This window comes from Aplidium turbinatum, chromosome 4 (assembly GCF_918807975.1).
Source record: "Aplidium turbinatum chromosome 4, kaAplTurb1.1, whole genome shotgun sequence".
Classification (NCBI taxonomy): Eukaryota; Metazoa; Chordata; class Ascidiacea; order Aplousobranchia; family Polyclinidae; genus Aplidium; species Aplidium turbinatum.
In genome coordinates, this window is record NC_137475.1 from 11,257,807 (window position 1) to 11,283,564 (window position 25,758).

A 25,758-nucleotide genomic window follows, 5' to 3' on the forward strand; every position below is an offset into this window, starting at 1 on the left:
TTTCCACCGGTAGCGGCCGACGAAGTAGACTGCGTCGATTCAGGAACGGCGTCCCACAGGGCTCTGTCCTGGCCCCCCTCCTTTTTAACACTTACATCTATGACCTGCCTGACACCATCTCCAGGAAGTAACTTATGCTTACGCAGACGACCTGGCTCTCCTACATCCAGCCGGAGATTGGCAGTCAATGGAGAGGAACCTAAGTCAGGACATGTCAACTATATCAACATATCTCCAGAAATGGAAGCTACAGCTTAGCAAAGCAAAGACAATGTCGGCGGCCTTCCATCTAAACAACAAGGAAGCAAAACGTGAGATCAACATTACCACCGATGACGAACACCTGCCATACTGCGCCGAACCCACCTACCTCGGTGTAACTCTGGACAGGTCACTCACGTATACCGACGACACCTGGAGTCACTGCGCAAAAAACTATCTGCGCGCGTTGCACTCTTGAGGCGGCTGGCAGGTTCCAGCTGGGGAGCTGACGCGAAAACCCTTTGCACAGCTACCTTGGCCCTCGTCTATTCTACCGCCGAGTACTGCCCACCAGTGTGGTGCCGCAGCCCTCACACCCGCCACATTGACACCGCCATCAATGACGCACTACTCACTGTGACTGGATGCCTGTGTCCCACTCCAACGGACTGCCTTATCAATATAATCTCAACAAAACTTTCTCAAAGCTGTGGTGCTCTATATCGATTAAGAAAGTACGTAAATTCCCAGACATTAAGAGCAGTTTACTATGCTCTAGTTCACTCCCACCTAATGTATGGTATTATCTGTTGGGGTCGTGCGTCTAAAACGGAACTGTATGCTTTAAATCTGGTACACAATCGCATCATTCGCTGTTTAAACTTCACCAAGATTAAGGACAGAACTCCCACCAAATCTCTTTTCAATAAAAGCAACTTGCTACAAGTCAAAGACATGTTTTTAATAGAAGTATGCAAGTTTGTTTATAAAAGCAATAAAGGACATCTACCAGCAATTTTTTTTGAGTACTTTCGTCCTAGTAAGGAAACTCATAACTATAATCCCAGGGGTGCTAAGAAAGATATGCTTTTTAAACCGAGAATGCGTACAAAGCTTGGCCAACGCTCAATTAAATTTCTTGGAACAAATTACCGTAACAGCTAAGAAAAGTTCAAACAATTAGTATGTTTTCTAAAAAATTAAAACTGCACTTAATGTCTGAGTATAAGTAACTGGTAGCCTATAGTACCATCAAACTGCTTCTACTTATTCTCACCGTATCTCGCTAATTACTGTATATTCGCTTTTGTCTTACCAGTATGCTGTGATGTGTGTTGTATGTATATTGTATATGCCATTTTGTATTTTTGAATCATTTCTAGTATTCCTGTTTTTTTATATTGCACTGTTAAATTTCGTATGTGTATTGTTTTTTATGTTGTATACCTATAATATATATCTATCAATCAATCAATCAATCAAATCAATCAATCAATCAATATTTGCGTTCAACTTCGACACCGTTCCATTTCATATAAGCCATGACACCACACGGGTGTGGCAGACTTGATGACCAGTTCGGTCCTTCTGTCACTCCCATCATCATCAGCAAACAACGTAGCTCACATTGTAATCTTGTATTGTTTTTTTTTCGCATGTGCTGATGATGCAAAATAAAAGAACTTCTTCTTAAAAAAAGAACTTCTGCCTTCCCATCCTTGCAGGCATCCAACCTGCTGAGCTTCACCGTAAAGGACCGATGATTTCCCTTGCTCGTCGCGCACTGGACCCCGACCACCTTCTCCACAGTACATTCCAGCGCCTACCTGGAGAACAGCAGCGACTCAAATCAAGACGCCCATTTGTGCCCACCCCACGACAGCTTCTGAACAACGTTGAAGATCTTGGAATAATTGCGGCACACTGGACGAACTACACATGGAACACGGAGTGGCAAAACAACACCTCTCGACTCCGTGATTTCCTACCCGTCGTCGATCCCCACCCTCTGGAAATGTCCCTCGCAAGACTTGCGTGGGTCCGGCTTAACCACCTACGAAGCGGCGTCGGTCGCTTTCGCTCAGACATGTGCAGATGGGGCCTGGCTTCCTCACCGGAATGCGAGTGTGGTGCCACAGACGGACGCGGTAGTTAGCACGCGCGCTCATATGCAGCCGTCCGTGCTGACGGCGACATTCCTGGGCAGAACCGAGATCAGAACTGGCGAGGAATGACCAGGACACGATAGTCCTCTTCACTGCCTATTTATTGACTAGTTGACAGAATAGTACTTGACCACAAGATCTCCTTTAAGACGTTTATTAACTTGACCGCTGGTTTCAGAAGAACAGAATCCAAACACACATAAAAAGAGAACACCGAACTATTGACAATCCCGCTAACGAAATACTACCATGCTGGCCTACTACACTAAGAACTTCATCACAACAAAAAGAACTTTAACTTTGGGGAAAAGAAACTTCGTTTACGACTGCATCTTCCAGAGAACAGAATACTACATATTACATTTCACCATTTAACATTCTTGATTACAAACGGAATAATAGCGAGTCTGAGTTGAATAATCCTCGAATCGTCTCGAACAGTATAGTATAGTATAGTATAGTAAGTGAAGGATCATAGTTGCAGTTTCTTAAAAAGAACTCTAGTTTAAATTGGAGAGGCGCATCCACAGACATTGCCAATTCTACATGCGATCATCTAACGTAATACAACGGTGGATTCACTAGTCGATGAAATACAGTGGTACTGCGATTCAGGCACAATGCAAAGATTGATTACGAAACTGCATTCCGAGAGCACGCGGTATTTGTTGATTGGACGGAAGGTTCCAGAATTCGACTTGGCGTCATAAAAGTGACGCGCTCTGCGTCAGAGAAAATGGCTCTCTAGCGTCACAGAGAATATTCTAGAATACGGCTTGACATCATAGAAGTGACGCGCTCTGCGTAATAGAAAATTAGCTCTCGGGCGCCACATCGTCCATGACTGCCCAATCCACCAACCACCACATGGAACGCTTGGACTGAAGGCCCTGGATGACGAGACTGTCGAGTGGCTGATGACCTCATGCCCAAACATATAGTCCGAAAGAAGACAGCTCATACGACGAAGAAGAACAGTTTGAGAAATACTGCAGAGAAAAGGACTCCAAGTGGAGGAAATGCACCCACAAACCGCTACACTATAACACGCTAGAGAGCAAGCTACTCTTATTTGAAACAAAAAAAACATGGTGTCTGTCGCTGTCAATTATTGCTACAATCGGCTGCCAAAAAACAAAATAGGTACAGGTAGCGTTGTGTTGAGGTTTAATCTGAAAAGCAATCTTACTTTGTTTTAAAACAGGGGTCACCAACCTTTTTTGCATGCGGGCCACTTTGGAACTAAGGAGAGCTGTGGAGGCTGAAATAATAAAATGTTAGGTACGTTGACTCTCATGCTAGAAAAAAACGCACTTCGTACCCAGTACAGTAGTTGGCACACCGATCTATTTTGCCAACAAAAACTTGCATGAAGGGAACACTGCTCGTGAAACACAATAACGGTGAAACGCACACTAGTGTTGACATGACATTTACAAACTTAAAATACAGTAAGCAACCCTATGCTCACAGACAATTTCGAAATTCGAAAACAGACATTTTAATCAACCACTGGGACAGTGTGGCTGGACATCGCAGTGGAATAACTTTAAGCGACCCCCACCTAGCTAGAACTGCAATCTGATTGGTCGGTCGATGGAATCGTATGCAAAGCAAAAGTATGCTTCCCGGAAAGTATTTGTTGCCTTCATGCTTTTTAACTCCTCAAGAAAAGTATTTTTGGTTGTATGCTGATACTTTCCGCGGCCGCACATAACAGCGTGGCGGGCCACATGTGGCCTGCGGGCCGCCAGTTGATGACCCCTGTTTTAAAACATAAATTTTAAACGACACAAAACTCACACAAAAGTGGCAAAACATTAACGAACACCAATTTCACACCTAAACTGTTCGACGAAATACGATGTTGCTCATGTAGCCCACTGTCTGAGTAGCTAATGCTTCAGCTAAATTTAAGCCTTGAATTATTGCATCTGAACGGACTAGAAAACGCCATTACTTGTGAACTTCCAGTTTCAATAAATCCTTATCAAATTGCGAAATTTCTGGTTTAAGTTTTGCTTGTGGCAACTTGCTGTTTGCCTTGTTTGGCAGAAACGTAAACGTTTGAATCTTGGAATGTTAAGAATATTCAACGCAACCAATTAATCATGATTATTGGATGCTCAACTCAAATCAAATACCCTGCAGTTTGTTTCAAAGACACACTAGTGTTGACAAGGGGTACCGTGTCCACAGAGTAGCCTAATTTGGCATGAGGAATCTTTTAAAGAACCAGAAACCTTTTTGAAAGACTCGAGATCTAATAAAAATGCCGCTTTGACATTGGCCACTTGTTGTTTTCCAACAAAAACAAGGGATAAATAACATGATAGGCCTATGACTGACTGATTGACGAAACGTCGGAATAAAAGCAGATTATCACCTTATGCATCTTGTGATAGTTCGGATTAGTTTGCACCAGAAAAACGTATATAATGCCTGGTGAACAGCCTCATTCAATTTTTAAAACAAGAGATCTCCAAAAAAACAAGATCTCTGTGATAAGATAAGCGTCTCTTTCCGAAAGGCGATGATTTATTCTCAAAAAGATAAATTGTCGTGTTTATTTCCATCTCTTGAAGGCGCTTTGTTTATTTCTCAGAGGGGGCTCAATGTTCGCTCGGTTACGAGCCAGACTCGTTCTTTAAACGTTGGTCACAGCGGTAAACCATAATCTCTTCGTGGGAAAATTGTAACATAAGATTCCCAAATCCGTTCGTCTGAATGTAATGACCGAACAAGAAACACTCCTTTGAAACGTCTATTCAAACTTGTATTTCTGTAAAATTAGCCCGCGGCTATCGAAATCGAGATGCAACACCGTACACCTCTAAAACTGTCACTACAGAACAGATTACTTGGATAAAAGACGGAAAATTTGTCCAGCTAGCAAGCACCAAGCAGACAGTTAAACTTGCGACTGACTTCCAACAAACAATTTTACGAATGACTAGAATAATTTGCGATATCTCAAATGCACGTACACAGTAACTGTGACGCAATAATGAAAGACATTGTCACGCAATTCAAACCCGTGTTCAAAGCGGCTGATGCAATATTTCATCAGGTCTTACGACCGATGGTGCAATATTTGGACATTTTCTAGCAATTTCCATGACGTAAGATGCCAGCTAGGTTAAGTAGACCATAACGGTTTTTATATGACGTTTGATTTGGTGAAAATTGTCGGGAACAAACGTCCATCAATAAACATACCCAGGTCAAACGTTAAACCATGGTAATGTGATCATTAGTTCATTACTCATATCAAGACATAGTGATGTAACTAGATTATTTGTACAGCATGTAATCAGGGCCGTAGAGAGGAATAATTTGGGCCTGGTACTGGTACGAAATAAATCTTTTGGCCTCAAATCAAGACACATCTGGGAAAACCGCACTTTCTCCAAAGACTACGCGGTGGTTTCATTCAAGTTTCCAGGCCTTTTGGAAAGGTTACAAGCCCTTGAAATTATCCCTGCCCGGATCTAAAAGTAACCTCTAGACCAGAGGTTCTTAACCAGGGGTGCACGCACCACTAAGAGGAGAGAGATCTGTGCCTAGGTGGTGCGGGGATGCTGAATTATCAAGGTTTGTTATAATATGAAGTAAGAAGCAAAGTTGTTTTACCAGGTTTCAGCAAAAGTTTCGAACTGTAGGCGGCTATTACTTTTCAGTCAATCCTAGGAGGGGGTGCGAGAACTGATTGGTAATTTCAAGGTGATGCCGACAAGGCAAAAGGTTAAGAACCGCTGCTCTAGACCCCTTGTCAACGCTACTGCATGTAGCCTAAATTGTAATATACCACAGGTTAACAATATGATTGCATAGGTCAAAAAAGTGCATAGGCTACTAAACAAAACGTAAAACAATCATAAAATGTTGTTTTACATCAGGCTTACTATTGTCTAGTCGTTTCAAAAAATTTGAAGCACACCAAATGTGCAGTTAATCTCGGCTGGCATTGTATCTTACAAGTTACCACCCACGCAAGATGCTGTGATTGCTGTATTTTTCCATCATGTATGCTTGTGCAATGCGGCATAAAGCTGTGCAAAAATGCACTTGAAATCGCAGAAACAACCGACGCTTTGAATAGAGTAGTCTAAATCCTGGCATTTGACCAGACACGCAGTTCACTCATGCGCAATACCACAACTTCAAAGAGTGTGGTGTTTTCGTGTCAGCAAACAGTATTGCTTGAAGGCAAGTTGACAAAGTGTGATGGTGACAAGATGAATTTTCGAGCAAAAATATTTACGTTTGTGCCCTGTGCATAAGCTGACTTAAAGCGCATGGTATGCATAGGAATGTCAGAACTGTTTCATAAAAGAACAAGAACTTCTCTTGCCAATTCTCACAAAATTGGATAATCAAGTGCACTTTTCCACGTGTCAAGCAAATTTTCTTCGCACTTGAACTTAGTCACAAGCTGTTCATTATTTTTTAATTCCACCAATTCCATGTGAAGATATAACGGAGCACTATAGGTTTGAACCATTCCGTTAGCTCAGTGGTTACGCGTCTGGCCCAAGATCACGCGGCGCTGGTTCGACTCTCGGAGTGTGCGCTTGAGCGACGCACTTTCAGGACTGCTCTCTATTCAGCGGCACCTAATGAATGGAATAATTTCCCGTCAACAAGACTTCAGCAATCGGAAAACTTCACTCTTTCAATCTCGGTAACCGGCCCTGTGTCAAGAGCCTCTACAAGTATGCGAAACTACCTGGAATAACCTGTCAAGGCTTTGTCAGTCCGAGGATAAAGATTCAAAAACAACCAACCAACTAGGTGTGGAAAGGCAACGAGTCGTAATGTTCGCAAAAATTTTTGAAAACCTTGAAAAGGATGAGCAAAATCCTGCAACACAGTATCAAAAAGACCAGAAAAAAGAGTGATTGGAATCAGGGGTGTATTCCTAGCATTTTATTTGGGGGGGGGGCTCTATTAACACTTATAGCTGTGTTGTTATAGAAAAAGTATGTATAAGTAATCGGTGTAGGATTGCCAACAATTTTTACCTTTTTTTAAAATGAAACACTGTTCAGTTTGTTTTTATTTCTGAACATCATATCGAAAAACAACCTATGCTAAAACATAGCTTGAAATACAGAAAAGGGTAGCAGCAACAAAACGTGAAAACATGGTTGAATCCGAAATAAAATTATAAGTTTGAAATTTGGCTTGGTTACTACACTGCATTCTCCTTTGCTTTTTTTTACCGCGTAGGCTTAGACTTGAAACTGAGCTAATTCCAATCTCTTAACTCAATTGTAAACTTATTTGTATAAGACAATTCTAAGCAAACTTGCAAAAAAATTGACTGTAGGAAAGTGAGGAATGCATTACTTGAAATGAGCGATTCTGTTTGCAGCTTTGCTAGTAACAACCAATAAGCTGCCAATGTGACAGTTACACTAAAATCTCATTTAGTTATTAAAGAACAGTTTAAACAACTCAAAATACAGCAAAAGCATATTCCAAGTTGGTGCAAACGAGATTATACAAAACAAATATCCTGCTTGCCAGGTTTTTGGTTTATGGGCTAAGTTATAAGCAACATGACAGTCTTTGATTCTACCTAGCAAACAGTTTTTGCACAGATCTGAGTGTATTCAATGTGAGCAGCTTAAAATGCTTAACCTGAGTATCCACAGCCGATCGAGTCAGCAACCACTTCTGACTTCTGAGTTGCGGCAGTGCCAATCCATAAATGAGGAGTTGGTCCATTGATGACATGAAATCTTTCCTCTATTTCTCGTAATATCTGCTCCCCTTCTCGTCATGGAACTTCAATTGCAGCAGGCCATAACTCTGGTAGGCTACAATAATTTTCAAGCTCTTCACAGAATTCTCATTGTTGGTGTCCACCATCCTGCTTCCAATGTTGTCAACCAAAGCTTAAATAAACCGATTACGACCAAAAGAAAGATAGTCTCTACGTCGAGCTTTGAACTGGTCCAACGTTATGCCTTTAAAAGAGTAGTTTTTTGTACTTTCAGGACTCAAGTTAACAACTTCATTAAAAGAATAATTTCCTTCTTGAACATCTTTTTTTTTTTAAATAGTGAATTAACAGTCCATTTGACGTGATGATTAGCTACTACGAAGTTGATATTCCAAGACTGGAGAGTTTCTGACAAAAGTGTTAATTGCTGAAGAAAATCTGTTTAAAGCGCCAGATCTTCTACGAATTCCTTACTGGTCATTTTGATGCAGAGGCCTCTGAACATGGCCCGATCTGTTGCCCTAATATTCTTTCTTTTGCTAGGGTTGTGAAGTGTTTATACAATGATGGGAAACTATTCCACTGAGCATTGATAGCAAGATGTGAGGACACAACCCAACGCACACTGAAAATTTTACCCACTTTCCTCAACTCGAATCGAACTCTGTTGCAAGGTTGCTCAGTTCCCGATGCAACTCCGCGGATCTCGAATATAGGAGATGTTCTACCAACGGACAGGGTACGACCAACGGACCACCTTTCTATTTCTTAAAATAAAAGCTGGAAGCACGAAAAATGTTATTGTGGTATCGAGATTAGCCATTTTGGTTTTGGAGATCTTCCTTGCGGGGACCTGTGATTTTTTTTTCGTATTGTTATGAAGGAAAGTATGGTTTACAAGGTAGAAAGTAAATTTTGAACATTTTTCTTCTGCAATTTTTTTCACTCATCGGATTATTTTTTCAAGACTATTTCTTGTTTGATGATTGCTTATTTATTGATTAATGAAATTGCAATGAGTTAAATGTTTAAATTTTATCCATCATTAAACTAGGTCATAAAATCCAAGAACTATTATGTATCTGACCAACGGACCACCCACTTGTTTCACCATTGGGTCACTAGCTAGCTTCACTAGCTTTTTTTTGTCCACAGAAGTCTGGTCCACAGAAGTCTGGTCCACAGAAAGTCAAGTCTGGTCCACAGAAGTCTGGTCCACAGAAGTCTGGTCCACAGAAGTCAAGTCTGGTCCACAGAAGTCTTGTCCACAGAAGCTAGCTGGGTCACTAGCTAGCTTCACTAGCTTTTTTTTGTCCACAGAAGTTCTACAGAGTCTGCAGAAGTTTTTCCATCCTCTTCGACCAATCGCCATCTTTCAGTAAAGCGGTGGCAATGTGCTCCAACCAGTTGTTTTATATCAATATCTTGGACTGGATCGTCATGCTATTGTCTGACTGTTTATCTATTTTTCTAACATGCCGAATTGGATTTTTTTGTTTGTTATGGTTTAACGTGTAAAACATACGGTAACCCAAATTTATCATATTACTGTGACATGCCACTACTACATCCCAGCTGGCGATGCCTGTCGTTTTTGCATTAATTCAACGTTTGCTAACGTTGGATCAGTGTGGAGGTGACGAGTTTAGCTGACTGGGGTATAAAATTATCGCTTTATCAACGCAACTTTTATCAAAGCACGCTTGATATCTTCAAGACATATAACTTCCCTGGGTATAATTGAATTTCCGTAAGATGATAATGTTGTTTTTGCTAGTTTGTTTTTGTCATTGTTTTCATGTCGTCAAGTTATAGCCTATCTATTTTGTGAGTCGTGCAAGGCCTATGGTGCGTTGCGCTTGAAATGGCTTTGCCCGTGGTAGGATTTCTTTGTGGGGTTTTCTTTGCCTGCCTTGCTCTTCTTTGCTATGAGCTAAACGCATCAAGACGTGTTCCCCTTACGACCATCAGCACTCTTGATAACGCACCATGGCCGATCTTCATAGCAACTGTCCATACAAATCTTAAATATATCAGCTAAAGCTATGTGGGCTAATAAAGCTATAGCCTAAATATATGTTGTTTTTGTTTTGTTTTGTAGCATTTTATTTTTTTATTTTCCCATTATATCTTAAATTTTTCTGAAGGTGTTGCGACCGTGCCAAATTTCTTTCAACTCAATAACTTACCTCAGTCTCAAGCACGTTTTAACGTTCGCGTTTTGTCGCATCTACCCTTTTCTCGACCTTTGCTATGCTGACGTGTATTGTTTTGATATGATGGTCAGAAATAAAAACAACTGACCTGAACTGAACTAGCTAATTGTTCAACAATGTCTTCATATATGTATGTATTCAGACTAAAGATGTCAGAAATTAAAACAAGTACTGTAGTAATAAAACAGGGTTGTTTAGTTCGGAAAATCTCAACAAAGCTGTCGAAGATGTTTTGAAACAAAACATTTTTGTTCGAAAGTCGGCGAAAAAATATGATATACGGTACCACGAACAACGTTGGCTGGTTATGTTGAAGAATGAATCAATGGATAGTGAGAAAACTACTGCACCAACAGTGGCATCTACAAAACGTCTGTCTGATATCTTAAAGTTTTCTGCAACTTTAAAAAAATATGAGATTTAAAAAGAGTAAAATAAACACCAAAAACACTTGAATCTCATATTATGAAATTGAATTGAATATGAAAATATGAAATGGAATTTCATAATAAAAGCATTTTTTTAGTGCTTATTGCTTATGCTGTTGTGTTGTTTGTATGTTGTTCGTGTATTAAATAGTCCAAAATAAGCTCAAGTGCATCCAGTGGCGTAGCTAGGGGGGGGGGCGGGGGGGGCGGACCGCCCCGGGCGGCACGTCTGGGGGGCGGCACTTTCAGACAGGACGTTTTGTTTTTTGTTGGTAATGCAAAAGTACACGGAAAATAAAAGCAAACAGAATGGCAACGTTCAAAACAGTGGCGTAGCCAAGGGGGAGGAGAGGTTTGAGGGTTACAACCCCCCCTTTGGCACGCATGTGACGTCACAATATTGAGAATGATGCTTTCAGTCTCTATGTCTCTAAAACAAAGTTTGCCTAATTTTAAACGAAACTCCATTAAAAGAGCGAGTTTTGCCAATACCAAACATTCAAATATCTCAGCCAGGAATTAGCAACAAGAAAACATAGAGACTTAGCTTTATTAAGTTACCGAAAAATTCCCAAGAAAACATGATCTTATCCTTTTGCTATGCCACCGGACAGCACCATTTTACAGGAATATTTATACTAGGGGATTTATACCCACATTTTTGTTGAAAATGCTCTCAGAATGCACCAAATCCAAAGTAATTTTTCAAAATTTTCTGGGGGAAGCCCCCCAGACCCCCCGCCGCTGGGTGTCTTTGGCGAAAGCGCCGTCCGGCTTCGTCCGCCGGCCCTTAAAACCCCCTCTTTCAAAATTACTGGCTACGCTACTGGTTCAAAACTTACAATAATCCCACTTTAAGTCAATTAAAAAAATCTCATTTTTACATGCTTTTTTTTGAAGGGGCGGCAAAATCTGAATCCGCCCCGGGCGGCACATTCCCTAGCTACGCCACTGAGTGCATCAGCTTTTTGCCAAGTAGAAGTGACCCGTTGGTCGAATAGCAGTGGCCCGTTGGTCGTATAGGGGTTTGACCAACGGGGCACTTTTTATTATCATTTGAAAGTTAATTTTCGGCAGTTAGTAGTTGGAAAATTAAGAAACTTTTTTAGCTGAATATACCAGGGTATGTGACTAACGGTTATGCCAAAAAAGGAGGACGCATGGCCTTTGTATGGGCAGAAAATAACAAATATGTCAAAAATGACCCGTTGGTGACACATCTCCGAGGTAATGTAATTTTTTTCAAAAAATGCTTGTACGTGATAAAATCCATCTACAGTGTCATCTACAAATCCATCTACAAATCCATCTACCCGGTGGTTCAAATAGTGCCACAAAATTATGTTCGGAAAGACTTGTTTCATTTTAGGCCCTACTCCGCTAGCCTACTCAGCAGCCAATGGATTGTGTGTTGTTCGAGAGTTGTAAGGTCCACATATATGTCCTGGGGTCGATATACAGGACAATGGTAGATAATGTGGTGTGTAGTCTGAGGATCTGAGCCACATGCACAAGATGGTGAGTCGGTGAGGCCCCATTGGAACTCTTGGTAGGCTACCCAGCATTACAATCGCACCGTCAGATGTAAAGGAAATCAAATGCTGTTTCAAATAAGCTTCAGTAAAATCACTCTCTCTCTCTCTCTGTACTTTCATAATTGCTTTATAAACAGAAACTGAATCTTGGCCATCAAGTTCACAAAGATGCAAAAATATGTTTTCTGGAGATTCATCATCACATTGGCTATACTGCGCACATATACAACCAAGCAGGATTTCTTTGAGAGTGACGTTGATTCATCAACAATCAAAGAATCGTTCATGTTACGATCTATAGGCTAATTGCAGTGTTGTACGCGTCATTGAAATATATTGACGGCGTCAGCGTCAGTGCGAATTGCCTAAAAACTTGACGGCGTAAAGTACTGCGTAAGCTCTTAAAAAAATTGACGGCGTCAGCGTCAGCGCTAATTTCTAGCGCTATTTTTTGCCAGCGTGTTATAAAACGGAAATATAGCAACCAAGTTTAGGCTATTGGCTAACAATAGCTATAAATAAAGAGCAGGTGGGCATATTATGTTTTGAGACTGTATTGTAATTAGCTGCTTAGCTTATTAGTAGGGCCATTTTAATTTGACGTAAAAAAAAATTTTTGACTTTATTCCTAACGAAATTGCTTATTTATAGAGGGTACAGTTCTTTCTTGAATTGATACCACTTACCAAAACATAATACTTTGTCGATTTCAGACCCAAACGTAATATTTTGTCGAAAAGTCAAGGTGTTTTATGGATTATAAAAAGTTCGTTGTGTTTTATAGCGATAGGAAATTCTCCACAAATCTAACTTTTGCTGAAGACAGAAGACGATTTAGGTTACTTAGGCATTTTTGTATTACAGAATGTCAGTAGGCTATTCCTAAAATCAAAACTGTTGATCTTCGAAAAGACCATATTTGTGAAGAGGGAGTGTTTTATAAAAATTATTTAAATACGTAACAATGAATAAACAATGGACAATCTGCGATAAAAGTTACTGCTGATCCGTGGTCATTGTGACATATTTCCTGCTTTTATGAGTTAATATGGTTTAATTGTGTCGCAGTTCCTGATTTGCAATGCTTCCGCGAGGATTTTGACAAAAATTACTCTCTAGAGACACAGAATTAAGTTTGTTAAAAGCCATAATTTGACAAATTTCGATTTTATTATCAATTTTGACTTTATTTTGACCTATAAACTTCTTAGAAACAGTCCTCTAGGTGCTGAAAACAACTTTATTCTTTGATTTGTGGATAAACGAGGTCCTTAAAAAATTTTGACTTTATTGACTTTTGCGGGCCCTGTTTATTAGTTATTTCTTTGCAGAAAAACAAGCATTTCAAAACGTTTGTCTGACAATCTGCTGCGTTTGTGACGCATATTGTCCTTTCCAAGTGAAAACATAGTTATTTCCATAGCAGCGCTGGGTGGTATTGGTGTGTTGTATTTCAAAAACAAGTTGAAAACGTTTAGGCTACTCCGAAAGGTATCACTGTTCCAAGCGTGCTGTGATAGTTTAGCATGTAGCCTATAAATCTTTTAACGAGGTCCACTGCACCAATATGGCTCTTTTCAGGGGCATAGAGCTCTTGAAATAAAGTATCTTCAACGTCCGCGATGCCATTCCTGGATTTTTCGCTTTCTGTCTCTGATCCCTCGTTCTCAATACATGGGTGATCACCATTTGGCGAACTTCTTCCGCATGTATTCCAGGGAGCCATTCCAACCAACGCGAAAGCGGGTAATTCGGATGAGTCGCGTTGGCCAGAATACATTGTGAAACTTTTATTGTGTAACGAGATTTTCCATGAAAAAAAAATGACGCATAGCGCTTGACGCTTAAAATCGGCAAAATACTTGACGGCGCTATCACTTCCGTCAACTGAAAAATAAATTGACGGCGCTAGCCTCAGCGTCAACAAAAAGTTGACGCCGTCAAATTGACGGCGTCAACGTACAACACTGGCTAATTGCACAGGTAACTTGCTTCCACATCGTGGCAGCAATGATCTCGATCATCGAGCTGCATGTAAAAGCAGTGACCGAGTGGTTAGCGCATTGGGCTCGCAGTCGAGAGCCTGCATGTTCGACTCCAGCCACCCGCACTTGCTGTTGTTTCTTTGGGCAAGAAACTTTACGATAATTGCCTTTACCCAGTGATCGATTTCGAGTAATGGGTAGTACCAAATTTAAGTCATAAGTAGAGTAGACAACCGGAAACAGACATTACCGTCGACTGCAGCGTGGGTCAGGTCAGAAGTCCATGGTCAGGTGTACGTCGAAAGGCGTACACCGATGCATAGCGCTCAAGTCCGCTTTCCGCAATGCAGGATAATGATAGGAAAAACAAACAAACAAAGCGACTTCGTAGCGTTGTGCCCATATTGGCTACATTCTTAACTTGGAGTTGTACCGTCAGGGAAGTCGGATATAGGTTTATTTTGATGCCCAATGTAGTATGCTGTAGCCTACGCATACACTTAATCGTTATTGCCATCATGTGACTTGCACTCCTGTCAATAGATTTTTCTAGCTTGCTTTCCTTTTCGCTTTTTATAATCTGTGTAGTTTCCTTAATCCTTATGAGTTTCAGAGTCCTTATGTCTGTAAAAAAAATTTATCTAAGATTTTTGTCTATTGGATTTCAGAACACCTGTAGCCAGGCACGGATTTATGGAGGGCCCAGGGGGGCCGGGCCCCCCCGAAATTTTGTGAGGAATTGTTGAAATTGTATGTTTCCGCATCAAATGGTTTAATATGCTTCTAAACAGCTGATATTAGTCCCACGGCGGATTTAACTTAACCCGAGGGGGAAATAATTTTTTTTATTAGCCTACATTATGGTTGAAATTATCCATCGATCAAACTCGCTTATTTTTATTTATGCAACTTCAAATACATTTTAATAGCAACATTTGTTTGAGCTGGCTCAGCTGAAACCAATGCTGAACCAAATGACGTCAGTTGAAACAATCTGAAACCTTGAATGGCTGTTTTATAGAGAGAGAGAGAGAGAGAGAAACCTTTTATTTCGTCTGTTGCGACAATAATACGGTACAATTATAAACAATACGAATAAAATAGTATTATAATTTCAATTAATTATACCGTATAATATATGCTGCAGACATACAAATATCCAACTGGTCATGGACACAGCATACAGGGTTTTAAACCAGATTTCAAGTTTACTTTGCATGCTCAGCAATTTCTATTGAATCAAAATTTATTTTTTGAACATTCACAATTGAACCACAAGCATACGAAGCCGAGCAACGTTATCAAGCTTAACATATTCAAGTTTATTACATTTACAGAAACACAAAAAAACTACGCAACAAATGAAATATCGAACGTTTTCGACATCACAAGATGTCCTCTTCAGGAATAACGTATATACAATTTAACTACATCTGCATAAAATACAATGGTTTATTAAATCTATAAACAGGAAAAAAACAAAAACTACACAGTAGCCCTACTTCTGACTAGCTCAAACTCAACGACGTAGGGCTAGGCTCTACAAGAATCAAAGGTAACTGCATCAAAAGGTGTTGAACAGATCACATGATGTGGTAGAAAGGCTAGGTGCGAAAAGCCAAATTTTGATTTGATTATGATTTTTAAGAAGACACTTGTCACGAAAATCCGATACTTTATTGTGCATGATACATATTGTTGTATCTTCTCCTTGCAGGCTTTGATTTAAAATCTAGAAAAAGGTAGATGCGACAAAACACGAACGTTATATCGTGCTTGAGACTGAAATAAGTAGGCTAATTAAGTTAAAAGAAAAGTGGCACGGTCGCAACACCTTCAGAAAAATTTATGATAAAATAGAAAATAAAAAAGTAAAAAGAAAATACAAACAAAAACAAATAGGCTATAGCTTTATCAGCCCATATAGCTTTTAGCTGGTATTTTCAAGATTTGTATAAATAGACAGTTGCTATGAAGATCGGTCATGGTGCGCTGTCAAGACTGCTGATGGTCGTGATGAACACATGGACGATTTGAGAACAAACAACCGGTTTGCTTCGGAGATGTTAATGTTTTTGTGACAATAAACTTTTTTGGGAGTCACGTGAAGCACAAAAGTATGAAACGCAAAGATCAGCATATGCTTGTTGAAGTTTAAAATTGCAAATTGCAGGTTGTCTCCAGTCTGCGCTTTGCTGCACCAGCTGATTTGAAAAATCGAAATGGGCAGCGTCTGAATCAGTTTCTGCTCTTATATACGCGCTATAAATAGAACCATGACGATTTTTGCCGACAGCCAATCAGTAACTGCGGAAGTGTTATTACGTCATGCTTGAGCTCATTTATACTTTGCCACAGGGTAACTTCAATCGGTCCATTCAAATGTGGAAAAATATGCTCTTGAAATTCAAAAAATATCCTCATACTTGTGCCATTGGAGTGCCACTATAGTTTGTTTCACATGTTATAAACCTAAAACTTCAATCAATATTTTGTAGAAAGTTTTGCATAACAACTGCATCATGTTCAGCTCAAGAAAGCCATCTGCATGTAAGCATGACAATCTTCTGCCTTTTTCACACAAAACTTTGTACTATGAAGTATGAATGCCGCAACGCCGACGATTTACCAAAACGTTTCTCCACACTTTTTCTTTTTTCTTTTACTACTTCTGTACTCAGTAATTCATTCAACTTCAAAAATATGTGGTAAGCTTTCAAGAATTTTTTTTTCCTTTATCTGACATTCCAGCACAGGCAAAGGCAGTTATTTTGAGTCTCCTACAAGTGGGCAGTTTTGAACTGCGCAAGCGACAACTGAGCTAGCAACATTTGTGCAAGTGGGTGAAGTTGGTAAATGATGAAACTGAACAAGCCATAATTTGTAATGTCACAAATCAGCAAAATGAGTTTGATGTGTCGATGACCAAGCATTCAAGCAAGTCCGACGTGAGCATGTAAATCTCAGTTGCTGAGTTGTCAGACTACCGTTATTTTTGCATGCAAGCTTTAGCTTGATAGATCATCTAGATTTCCGTTTCACCGCCACTTTGCTGCAGGAGGTTGTATTAGTAATTTGTTTTTGTATTCAAGGTACTGTGTGTATTCAGAAAAAGTGTAGCCCATGTAATGTATGCACTTAGAATGGCAAGGCTGGAATCTTCAACTTTGTGCAAGCAATGTATTATAGTTTACATTCTTCAGGAAAAGCAAAAAGTCTACCTTTCCGTTTGTATTTGTCTTATTTAGCCTTTGATGTGAGAATAATCTCAAATAGTAAAATATAAATCAACAATACGTATGTAGTTTCAACATTGTATTGAATGGGAAGGATAGTCATTCAGTGAAGTGCTGTTGTTTGATCTATGATTAGGCTAACTAATGACTGTGAGTGTTGTCCTGTTAGTCGACTTTAAAGTATGATTGATTGTGAATTTAGTTGACAAGAATGTTGATATATTACATTGCTTAATGTTCATAGTTTACATTGCTTGTTGCCAGCAGGCCTACCATATGTACTACTACTAGTACTTAGGCTAGTCTCTTTCATAGACGGTTGACATCTTGCTGCAAGACCTATACTTTGGGCTACATAATTGTAATGTGTATACATGAAAAGCTTTAATTGTAGAAATTCTGTATATACATATTTTAAGAAAAGAGCGATTTTCCTACCAGTCACCACAAGGCTGAGTAGGCCTACTCACTAAACTAGAACAACAAAAAGTTGCGATTTGCTAACCATAATGTTGTAGCTTCCATTCTAGCCATTGTAGACTATCCATATGCATTTCAGCAGCGGATTGAAATGTTTCAAGAATTGACAGCAATAGACATGTGTTTTGCCCATGAGGCCATGGAGCAAAAGTCCTGGGGCTTGGCTCATCAGTATCACACCACTAATTATCAGTCCTGATTGAAAAAATGCTTAAATACGGTGAAGCAGTGGAAAAATGTTGACAAAGACTTCTTCACCTGTAGGATCTCAACAAAAGCCTGTCTAGAAAAACAACAAAAATTTATTTCATGTTCAAACAACTACAGTACGGTAGCCTGCAATGTTGTCTAAAGGCTAGCCTATTTCCAGCAGTGTAATTTATTCTTTTTTACAAGTGATAATCTAATTGACAACAACAAAGTAGCCTAATGATATTTAAGTTGGTAAAATTTTAGTCTTTTTTGAATTTTTTTATTGTTATTAATAAGACTTATTGCTTATCCATACTTTATCCAAAGCAATACTACCATACGTCATTGTATTTTCAATTGTAAGTGGTGGTGTGAAAAGAATAATAAGCTGTTTGTGAAGCAGTTTGTCAGCTGCAAACTTTCACCAGCATAACTTGGGACTATGCTAAACCAAGAGTCATTATCATCATGTTAAACAAAAGTTTGACAATTTAATACACCTTTAAACATGCATATTGACGGACAAATGTTTTTTTATTTATATATAATATATACATATTACATAGTTCATAAAAAATGACTTATATTTGTTGGCGGCCAATACTAAAATATAGTTTGCAATGCAACTGGGAAATGCAAAAGGCTTGTTTGCCCTTGAATTAAACTCATCACTTTATTTGAAGAAACTACTTCATTGAGTGTAAAAGTTTTCTAACAATGAAAGTAAGATTTTCTGCTACATTCATTTCACTAACTTTTGTTAAAACTTTGTCGTCATAAGGCTATGTCTTAATGTAGGCTTACCAACATCATTCCAGTTGGTTTGTAAGATATGGCAGATTATTGCATTTGTATTCAGTTACAGACAGTGCGGTAATGAATATTTCATCACCTAGTTTATATTAAATTATTTCAAAATCTTTGAGTACAGTACATATTTACTGTTTTAAAATTATTATAATTAAAATTTTGTCAAAAATTACAATATTTAATGTTCATTTCAAGATGAACATAAAAAATAGTTTTACATTATCATGAGTATAATAATTTTGTTTTTATGCTGTTGTTGCACATTTAGTATAGATTGTCGACAAGGTTTATTGTCAAGTGAGGTTAAAATTTGTTTGGGAATTTTACTCAGAAATGGCTTGCTCAGTTGCTGCACTGCAGTTTTATAGTTCTCATATTTTTGGGAAGTCCGTTAATTTGTCAGCTCAATTTAAAGCTTTTTACATAATTATATAATAGACCAGCCCATTAAGTCATTAGTCAAGTTGTTCATTTTTTATATTGCAATTTGGTTTTGTATGAACAAGTAGTTTTGATGCAAGCTTATAATACAGTTTTTTTTAGAGTGAATCAAATAGGTTTATATTAATTTTATGTAGCCTTTCAATTTATTTTTTTAATAAAAAGTGTTACTGTCTGGACAACAAATTACCTTAATTCTATTATCTTCAGTCATTAAGGACACAATTTTATGAGAATTTTTTATTCAGATTTTGACATACAAAGTGATACTTATTTATGGGAACATGCCATTATAGGCTTAGGTCAATAGATTTAATGACATATCCAGTTTATCCATCACTGTTATTTTATACCTACAGACCAGTGTAGGTAGGTAACATTTATTTAAAGTTATGGATATTTTACCTTGTGGTAGTATTTTCAATGAGTTACAAATTATTCATGACACTGGCTATTTTTCGTCTATGCCTAGTTTGGAAGAAAATTGGCAACAGGTACAGTACAGAGACTGTTTGTATTTGTAGTTTCGGTTTTATGTTTGTTCTGCGTGATCAGCAGTTCATAAAACAATATTCTATTACTAAAAGTTGTGTCTAGCTTAAAACAAGTATATATTTCTTTTCTTATAAATTCTCTTTAATGCTGCTTGTTTTCATATGTGTTCACTTTGGCTGCAGGTTGAATTTGTCATTTTGAAATTTTCTCAAGTACTGAGGTTTCCAATGTTTTTACCATGCGATATAATATAACAGCATAACTGAGTTTTTTGAAGTACGTTTGCACAATGATGTCACTCCTGTGAGTGAATAAATTATTCATTAGCAACTCAGTAATTCTAAAAAAGGTGAATAAAAGCTTGGAAATTTATCGGTCTGAATCGCATTTCAATGAGTGCATTATTTTATCACTGCGTACTGTATTCAAATGTTTTTTTTTAAATGAGCTTGTTAATTAATGTGCTTTGTCTTATAGAATCGGTTTCAAATGGAGAAATTTCTTCAATCTGAGCCTTTGAGTTATCAGATTCCAATATCTTTCACCAAAGACAACCCGTGGAGTAAGTTTATGGTTCCCCTTCAAATCAAAGGAGGTCCTGGGCTCACTGTGGAGGATATTCAGATTGCTCGAAAATGTTGCAACGTAAAGAGAAGTTTGTCATCTGGTGTTGGGTCTATGTCGTCCTGGGATGCTTCATCTGGGGATGTAAGTCCATCACCTATGATTACCGATCCACTCAAAGATGCTTTTCATGTTCTCAAATCAACAACCTTAAACTTAGGGTTAAAATCTCCTGTGAGACAAGTCATGGGTTCTGAGCACAAACATGTTCAAAAGTCAAAACATGTTCAAAAGTCAAAACATTTCGAAAAGAACATTGGAGAAAGTCAACCTACGACCCTTGCCTTATCCAGTGTAGACATCAGTACCTTTACAGCGCAAGTTGCTGCAGTGCACCGAGGAACAGGAAATACAACCACTTCCAATAAAAATCGTACTGACCACAAAACTGTTGGCTCTAGCAGTATTAGACTAAAAGTCAAGTCTACTGACAATATAGAAAACAGTAAAAAGCGAATTCATAGATGCCAATTCCCAAGCTGTCGAAAAGTATACACTAAAAGTTCCCATCTGAAAGCACATCAAAGAACACACACAGGTAAGATTGAACGATAAGGTTTGATTGAAATGGTAAATCATTAACAATGGATTGATTTCGCTTTGGGGTGTTGTCATATTGTATCATACAAGTTATATTTTAAACAGTTGAAATTTTGAATATTGCCAATTCTGTCATCATGTTTACTTAACGTCCATCATGTTGTTGACACAATGAATAAATCTTTTTTTGGAAAAACGCTTTGCTTGCTTTTAGATATTGAAAGTCCTGGTCGACAAACTTTTAGTCAAAAATATGTTTTTCTATAAGAGATGTAACATGTTGTTTTACATTAATTTTGATTTAAATTCATATTTTACATTGATTCAACGTCTGCAAACTGCTCAACTAAAATGCGTTGAGTTCTAATTTGCTGTGTGTTTTTATTTCAAAATTCTTTTTACTTGGTCTGTAACTCCTCTTTTGTGGCTTTCTCTGAGTTTGCTTTGCAAAGTGGAAAACACATTTCTAACTGGCCATATTTTTATTTTGGTTGGTGTTTTTAAATAGCAATACAGAAATATAAAAACCGAATAGATCCCCATTTGCAAAGTACTGTACATTATTTCTGTTGTTTCAACTTGGACAGAATATCCTTAGAAACTTTTGTGCTTGTGCTCATTAAAAGTCAGTGGACTTGCAATTTAAACATAGTTTGTGTTTTTACAGCAATCAGGCTTGTGGATAACAGCTTAACTGCTGCTCATGCTGCTGGAATGGTGTTTACCGGAAAGTGATTTATTTTGACAGACCTCTCATCCAAACAAGCTTTATTGCTGTGTTTGGTAGAGCCGAATTGTCCCATTAGACCATTCTTGAAGCGCTAGCGGCGGAGATATCAACAACTCTTCTATTACAAAGTTTGCTTAATAATTAAAATTCACTTGTTTAGGCGAGAAGCCATACAAATGTACTTGGGAAGGCTGCGAGTGGAGGTTTGCTCGAAGTGATGAACTGACCCGACATTACAGAAAGCATACTGGCGCCAAACCTTTCAAATGTGGCCAATGTGATAGGTATGCCTGGCTGTTTTAAGCCAGTGTAATTGCTTTTCAGCTTTATAAGTGACAAAATTTTTGATCAATGAAAATTGATCTAACGAAGGTGTCAACTGTCAAGGTGAAAATTCATTGCCAACAACAATGGCTGAAATATAGTGATTATTATTTATTTTATAAACAGTACAAGCACCAAATAAAACTGTAATCCCATGATGTAAACAAGACATTGCTTTTTCTTTCCAGATGTTTCTCTCGCTCCGATCACTTAGCGTTACACATGAAAAGACATACGTAGAAATGAAGCAACCAAATTGATGGGATTTTCCTGTGTCAATTTCACACTGTGTTGATGTTACACTGCCTTGGATTGAAGTGAGTTGCTTTTCTCCGGCCACCAAAAAGATTTGCCTTGGTCATTGGCCATTGGCCAACCACGGTGAAATGGAACTTCGTGTATTAAAAGGCTGCCGTATCTTTGAAAGACTTGCATTGTTGCCCTCTTTCGCTGTCGAAAAAAGAAGGCGACAGTGGTTTACCAAAGTGAAACTGGTTTGGAGGGTTGAATGTATGTGGATCCGAGTTTGTATGCAAGCTCGAGATTTTGAAATGTTTCACAAAAAGCGTCAATGCGTGCTTGCAGCAGCCCTTCTCTCGAGAACAATGTCATATGTTGCCCACTCATTGTACAAATAATTTACTCTCTAACTGAATGAAGTATTTTTGTAATATTATGTTGATTTGCATGCTTGTTGTTTGCGTGGCTGATGGGTCAGTTTTTTCAAGGTTCATTTGCTTTTTAAAAGCGACTTTCATTTTACACATGCGACTCAGCAAACCTTGAAGCAATATAATTTTTTCAAGGTAGCCCCAGTTCAGTTTGTCAAATGGCTTAATGTTTGCCTGTTAAAAATACACTATTTTTACTTATATTGGTGGCTAAACATGCAGTGTAAATTGTCACCAACTGTCCCAAATGAAGCTGCAAATTAAAGATAACAACATTAAACTGTTTTGTTCCATGTTAAATCATGTGCACGCACCAGACAGCGAAATCCGTCCTTTTTGCATTGATTCAACGTCTGCAGACGTTAAATCAATGTAAAAATGACGTGTTTTGTTTGGGAGCTTTATGTTTTCGACTTTTTGCATTCCTATCCATCATGAAATCCTAAATTAGACGTCGTGCGAATGCAAAAACGACCCCAGAGATTGGTTATTTATGTGGAAAGCGTCCCAATGCAGTTTTATGCTTTTTAAAGGTTGCTTGATGTATTGAAAGCGTCTTGGTTAATTTGCTGCACAAATCTTGCAAGTGTGAGCCAAACCAGGTTTTTGTGATGTTTTTTTTTAGTATCATATCGTACCAACGTAAAAGTCGCATGATAAGAAATCACAGTTTGTCTGCTCGTTCGCCTGTTGTTTTTATATCTTCGAAATTTATGCTTTTAATGCTCATAGTGTAACTCGCCCATTAAATCTAATCTATGTGACTTTATTGATTTTTATTAGCTGTCGCCTAGCCAACAAAACCAGTTCTTTGCACTAATTCAACGTCGTTAGACATTGAATCGATATCAAATGGCTGTTTTGTTTGCTCAAATCATTGATGCCAGATGTACTAACTCTCGCAATCATCTATTACTGGCCAATTTATCACAACACATTTTATGTCCTGTTGCTTTTGCATTAACCGTTCTCGCTGTATCATCACTCGCACAATATTTTACGTTTCTCAGCTGTCAAACTTGGTTGTTACATCGTTTAATAAGTATTGCGCGACCTGAACCGAATAATGTTATTCATTTTGATTTATCACATTTCAAAAACCAGTGCACATTTTAACAGCACGTATTCATGTCATTTAAAGTCATGTTCACGTTCCTATTATCAAGCTGAGCAATCCTGGTATTTTTCAATTTTACTGCTACCACATGCGGCTCAAAGGTATGCTGGAAGTCGACTGAGGAAAAAACACAAATGTGGTTCAACATTGTTTTCTGGCAAGTTGTGTTTACGTAATTGTCTTGTTGGCTGATATAGGTAGCAAAATTTTTTAATTGTTTTTCGGGGCTCTATGCATTTTCAATGCAAATTAGTTTTTTGGATATTTGAAAGTCTTTTATTTTTTTATCGCATTATCTTGAGCATAAACTGTACTGAGCATAAACATAAACTGTTCCTTGAGCATTGATTTTGTATAGTAGATTTATGATGAAGTTCAAAAATTGCATATTTTATGTCGTAAAATTGCTGATGTGAGACAAAGTGTCGAATTCAGTTTCACACAGCCTCGTTTGCCATAGGAAGTAAAATTTCCTTTTTGGTTTCGATGTCAGTTTGGTTGGTGGTAAACTTATTTTTACGCTTTGCTTCATTTCGTGCGTTTTATTAACGTAATTTAAGTTTTTCCCAAACTTCAATACTGTGATAAACGACACACCGTTTATGTGTATATTTGCAAAGCTTATATTTTTATGAAATATCAAGTCATGACGTTTGCTTTAATAACCATGTGACAGTTGGTTAAATATGTGACATTTTTACGTCTTGTGAGAATGAACGCCGCAAAATGTGCAAAAATGGAACGTATTTTGCAACCAGCCATCAACCCTTTACGAAGGTGGTGCACGGAAATCAATAAATTTGTTGCAAAGTTAACGAAAAAATCACGGACTGCTAATTCTAAGGAATGGATTTGTCCAAAAATGCTTTTTCACTATCTGGTTTTGATCCACAACCACAAGCGTAGGCTTTAGTAGAAGGTCTGATCGAGATTCAGAGCTAATGAGAATGGTAAAACTCAAGTACTGATTGCGTAGGCTAGTTTACTTAATAAGGATGAGGTAGGTTTTGAAGTGCATTTATGAACTACTTTTGCGTCATGTCAAAAAATGTCTCGAGTCTAGACAATGATATTAATAACTGGACAGGAATGAGATAGGTTGGGGACAACGTGATCCTGCCACGTTGAAACGATGCAAAAGAAAGCAATTTTGTGATCTTGTTACAACTATTTTTTGTTAACCTTTTTTCGGCTTGCCCTACCATCAGAACAGATTTTCTTTAACTTAGCGCAAACCGCAAACAATGCGATTTTAACGTAAGATCACTTGTGCAGATTGCGATGAAATAACTTGATACTCTGGATCATAACTGTCTGTCAGTTGAAACCATATTTCTTGTGGTTTCAACAAAACGTGGCAAACCGGCATCAACATCGCAAACACTACACGACATATCACATCAGCCAACGCACCGCAATCATTTTTCATCAGTGACACTTTTTAAACCACTACGTGATATTTGTCAATATTTTTAGCTGGTGCTGCGGTGCTCAACACACGTTCCTGGCTGATGGCTTTTGCCAATTTTGCACAAAACATTGACTGGAAAATTTTGTTTAATCAGCATCAGTTTGCGTCACGAAATTGTTTGTACATCTTTCACATTTGAAAAGTGAAACGTGACATTCTTGGTTCATTAATCAACCTCACGTCATAGTTCAAATACATAGCACATGTGACGTGTGGTTACGCTTTATCAACGCAAAGCGTTACGAAAGAACAAGCCTTAGAAATCAGAGTGAGATCGAAAAGCTTTTACTGGTGGTAAGGCTCGGTGATTTTGCAATTTTAGTTAAGATGAGTTCGTCTTTTTACAGTAATCCTAACAGAATTGTGGAGCATGACAAAAACTGCCTGACGTCAAACCCGCAAAACTGTCTGACGTCAAACCTAGCCTGGCAATTTTGAAAGCGAAATTCTAAGCCTACCCAATCGTAGTAGGGACGGCAGAGATAAGAACGTTTCAGATGCACTCTACAATTTGACGTCATGGTCTGGCAAGGTGAGCACTGAGCAACTAAAGCACGAACTTCAACTCAAATTCCGAGCAAAAGA

General features: G+C 38.4%; 1 protein-coding gene across 2 annotated transcripts; it reads left to right on the forward strand.

Moving 5' to 3' along the window:
• The first annotated feature begins 19,494 nt into the window (after positions 1 to 19,494).
• On the forward strand, positions 19,495 to 24,513 carry LOC145768471 (Krueppel-like factor 6). 2 transcript variants are annotated; one of them, XM_082579969.1, is made up of 4 exons: positions 19,495 to 19,570; positions 20,174 to 20,858; positions 21,751 to 21,874; positions 22,103 to 24,513. In XM_082579969.1, the coding sequence occupies exons 2-4, from the start codon at positions 20,186 to 20,188 to the stop codon at positions 22,152 to 22,154; spliced, it is 849 nt and encodes a 282-aa protein (XP_082436095.1). In that variant the 5' UTR covers positions 19,495 to 19,570; positions 20,174 to 20,185; the 3' UTR covers positions 22,155 to 24,513. The 2 variants fall into 2 exon arrangements, with proteins under 2 accessions (XP_082436095.1, XP_082436094.1); XM_082579968.1 differs by having other exon boundaries at positions 19,563 to 19,695.
• Positions 24,514 to 25,758: the final 1,245 nt, after the last annotated feature.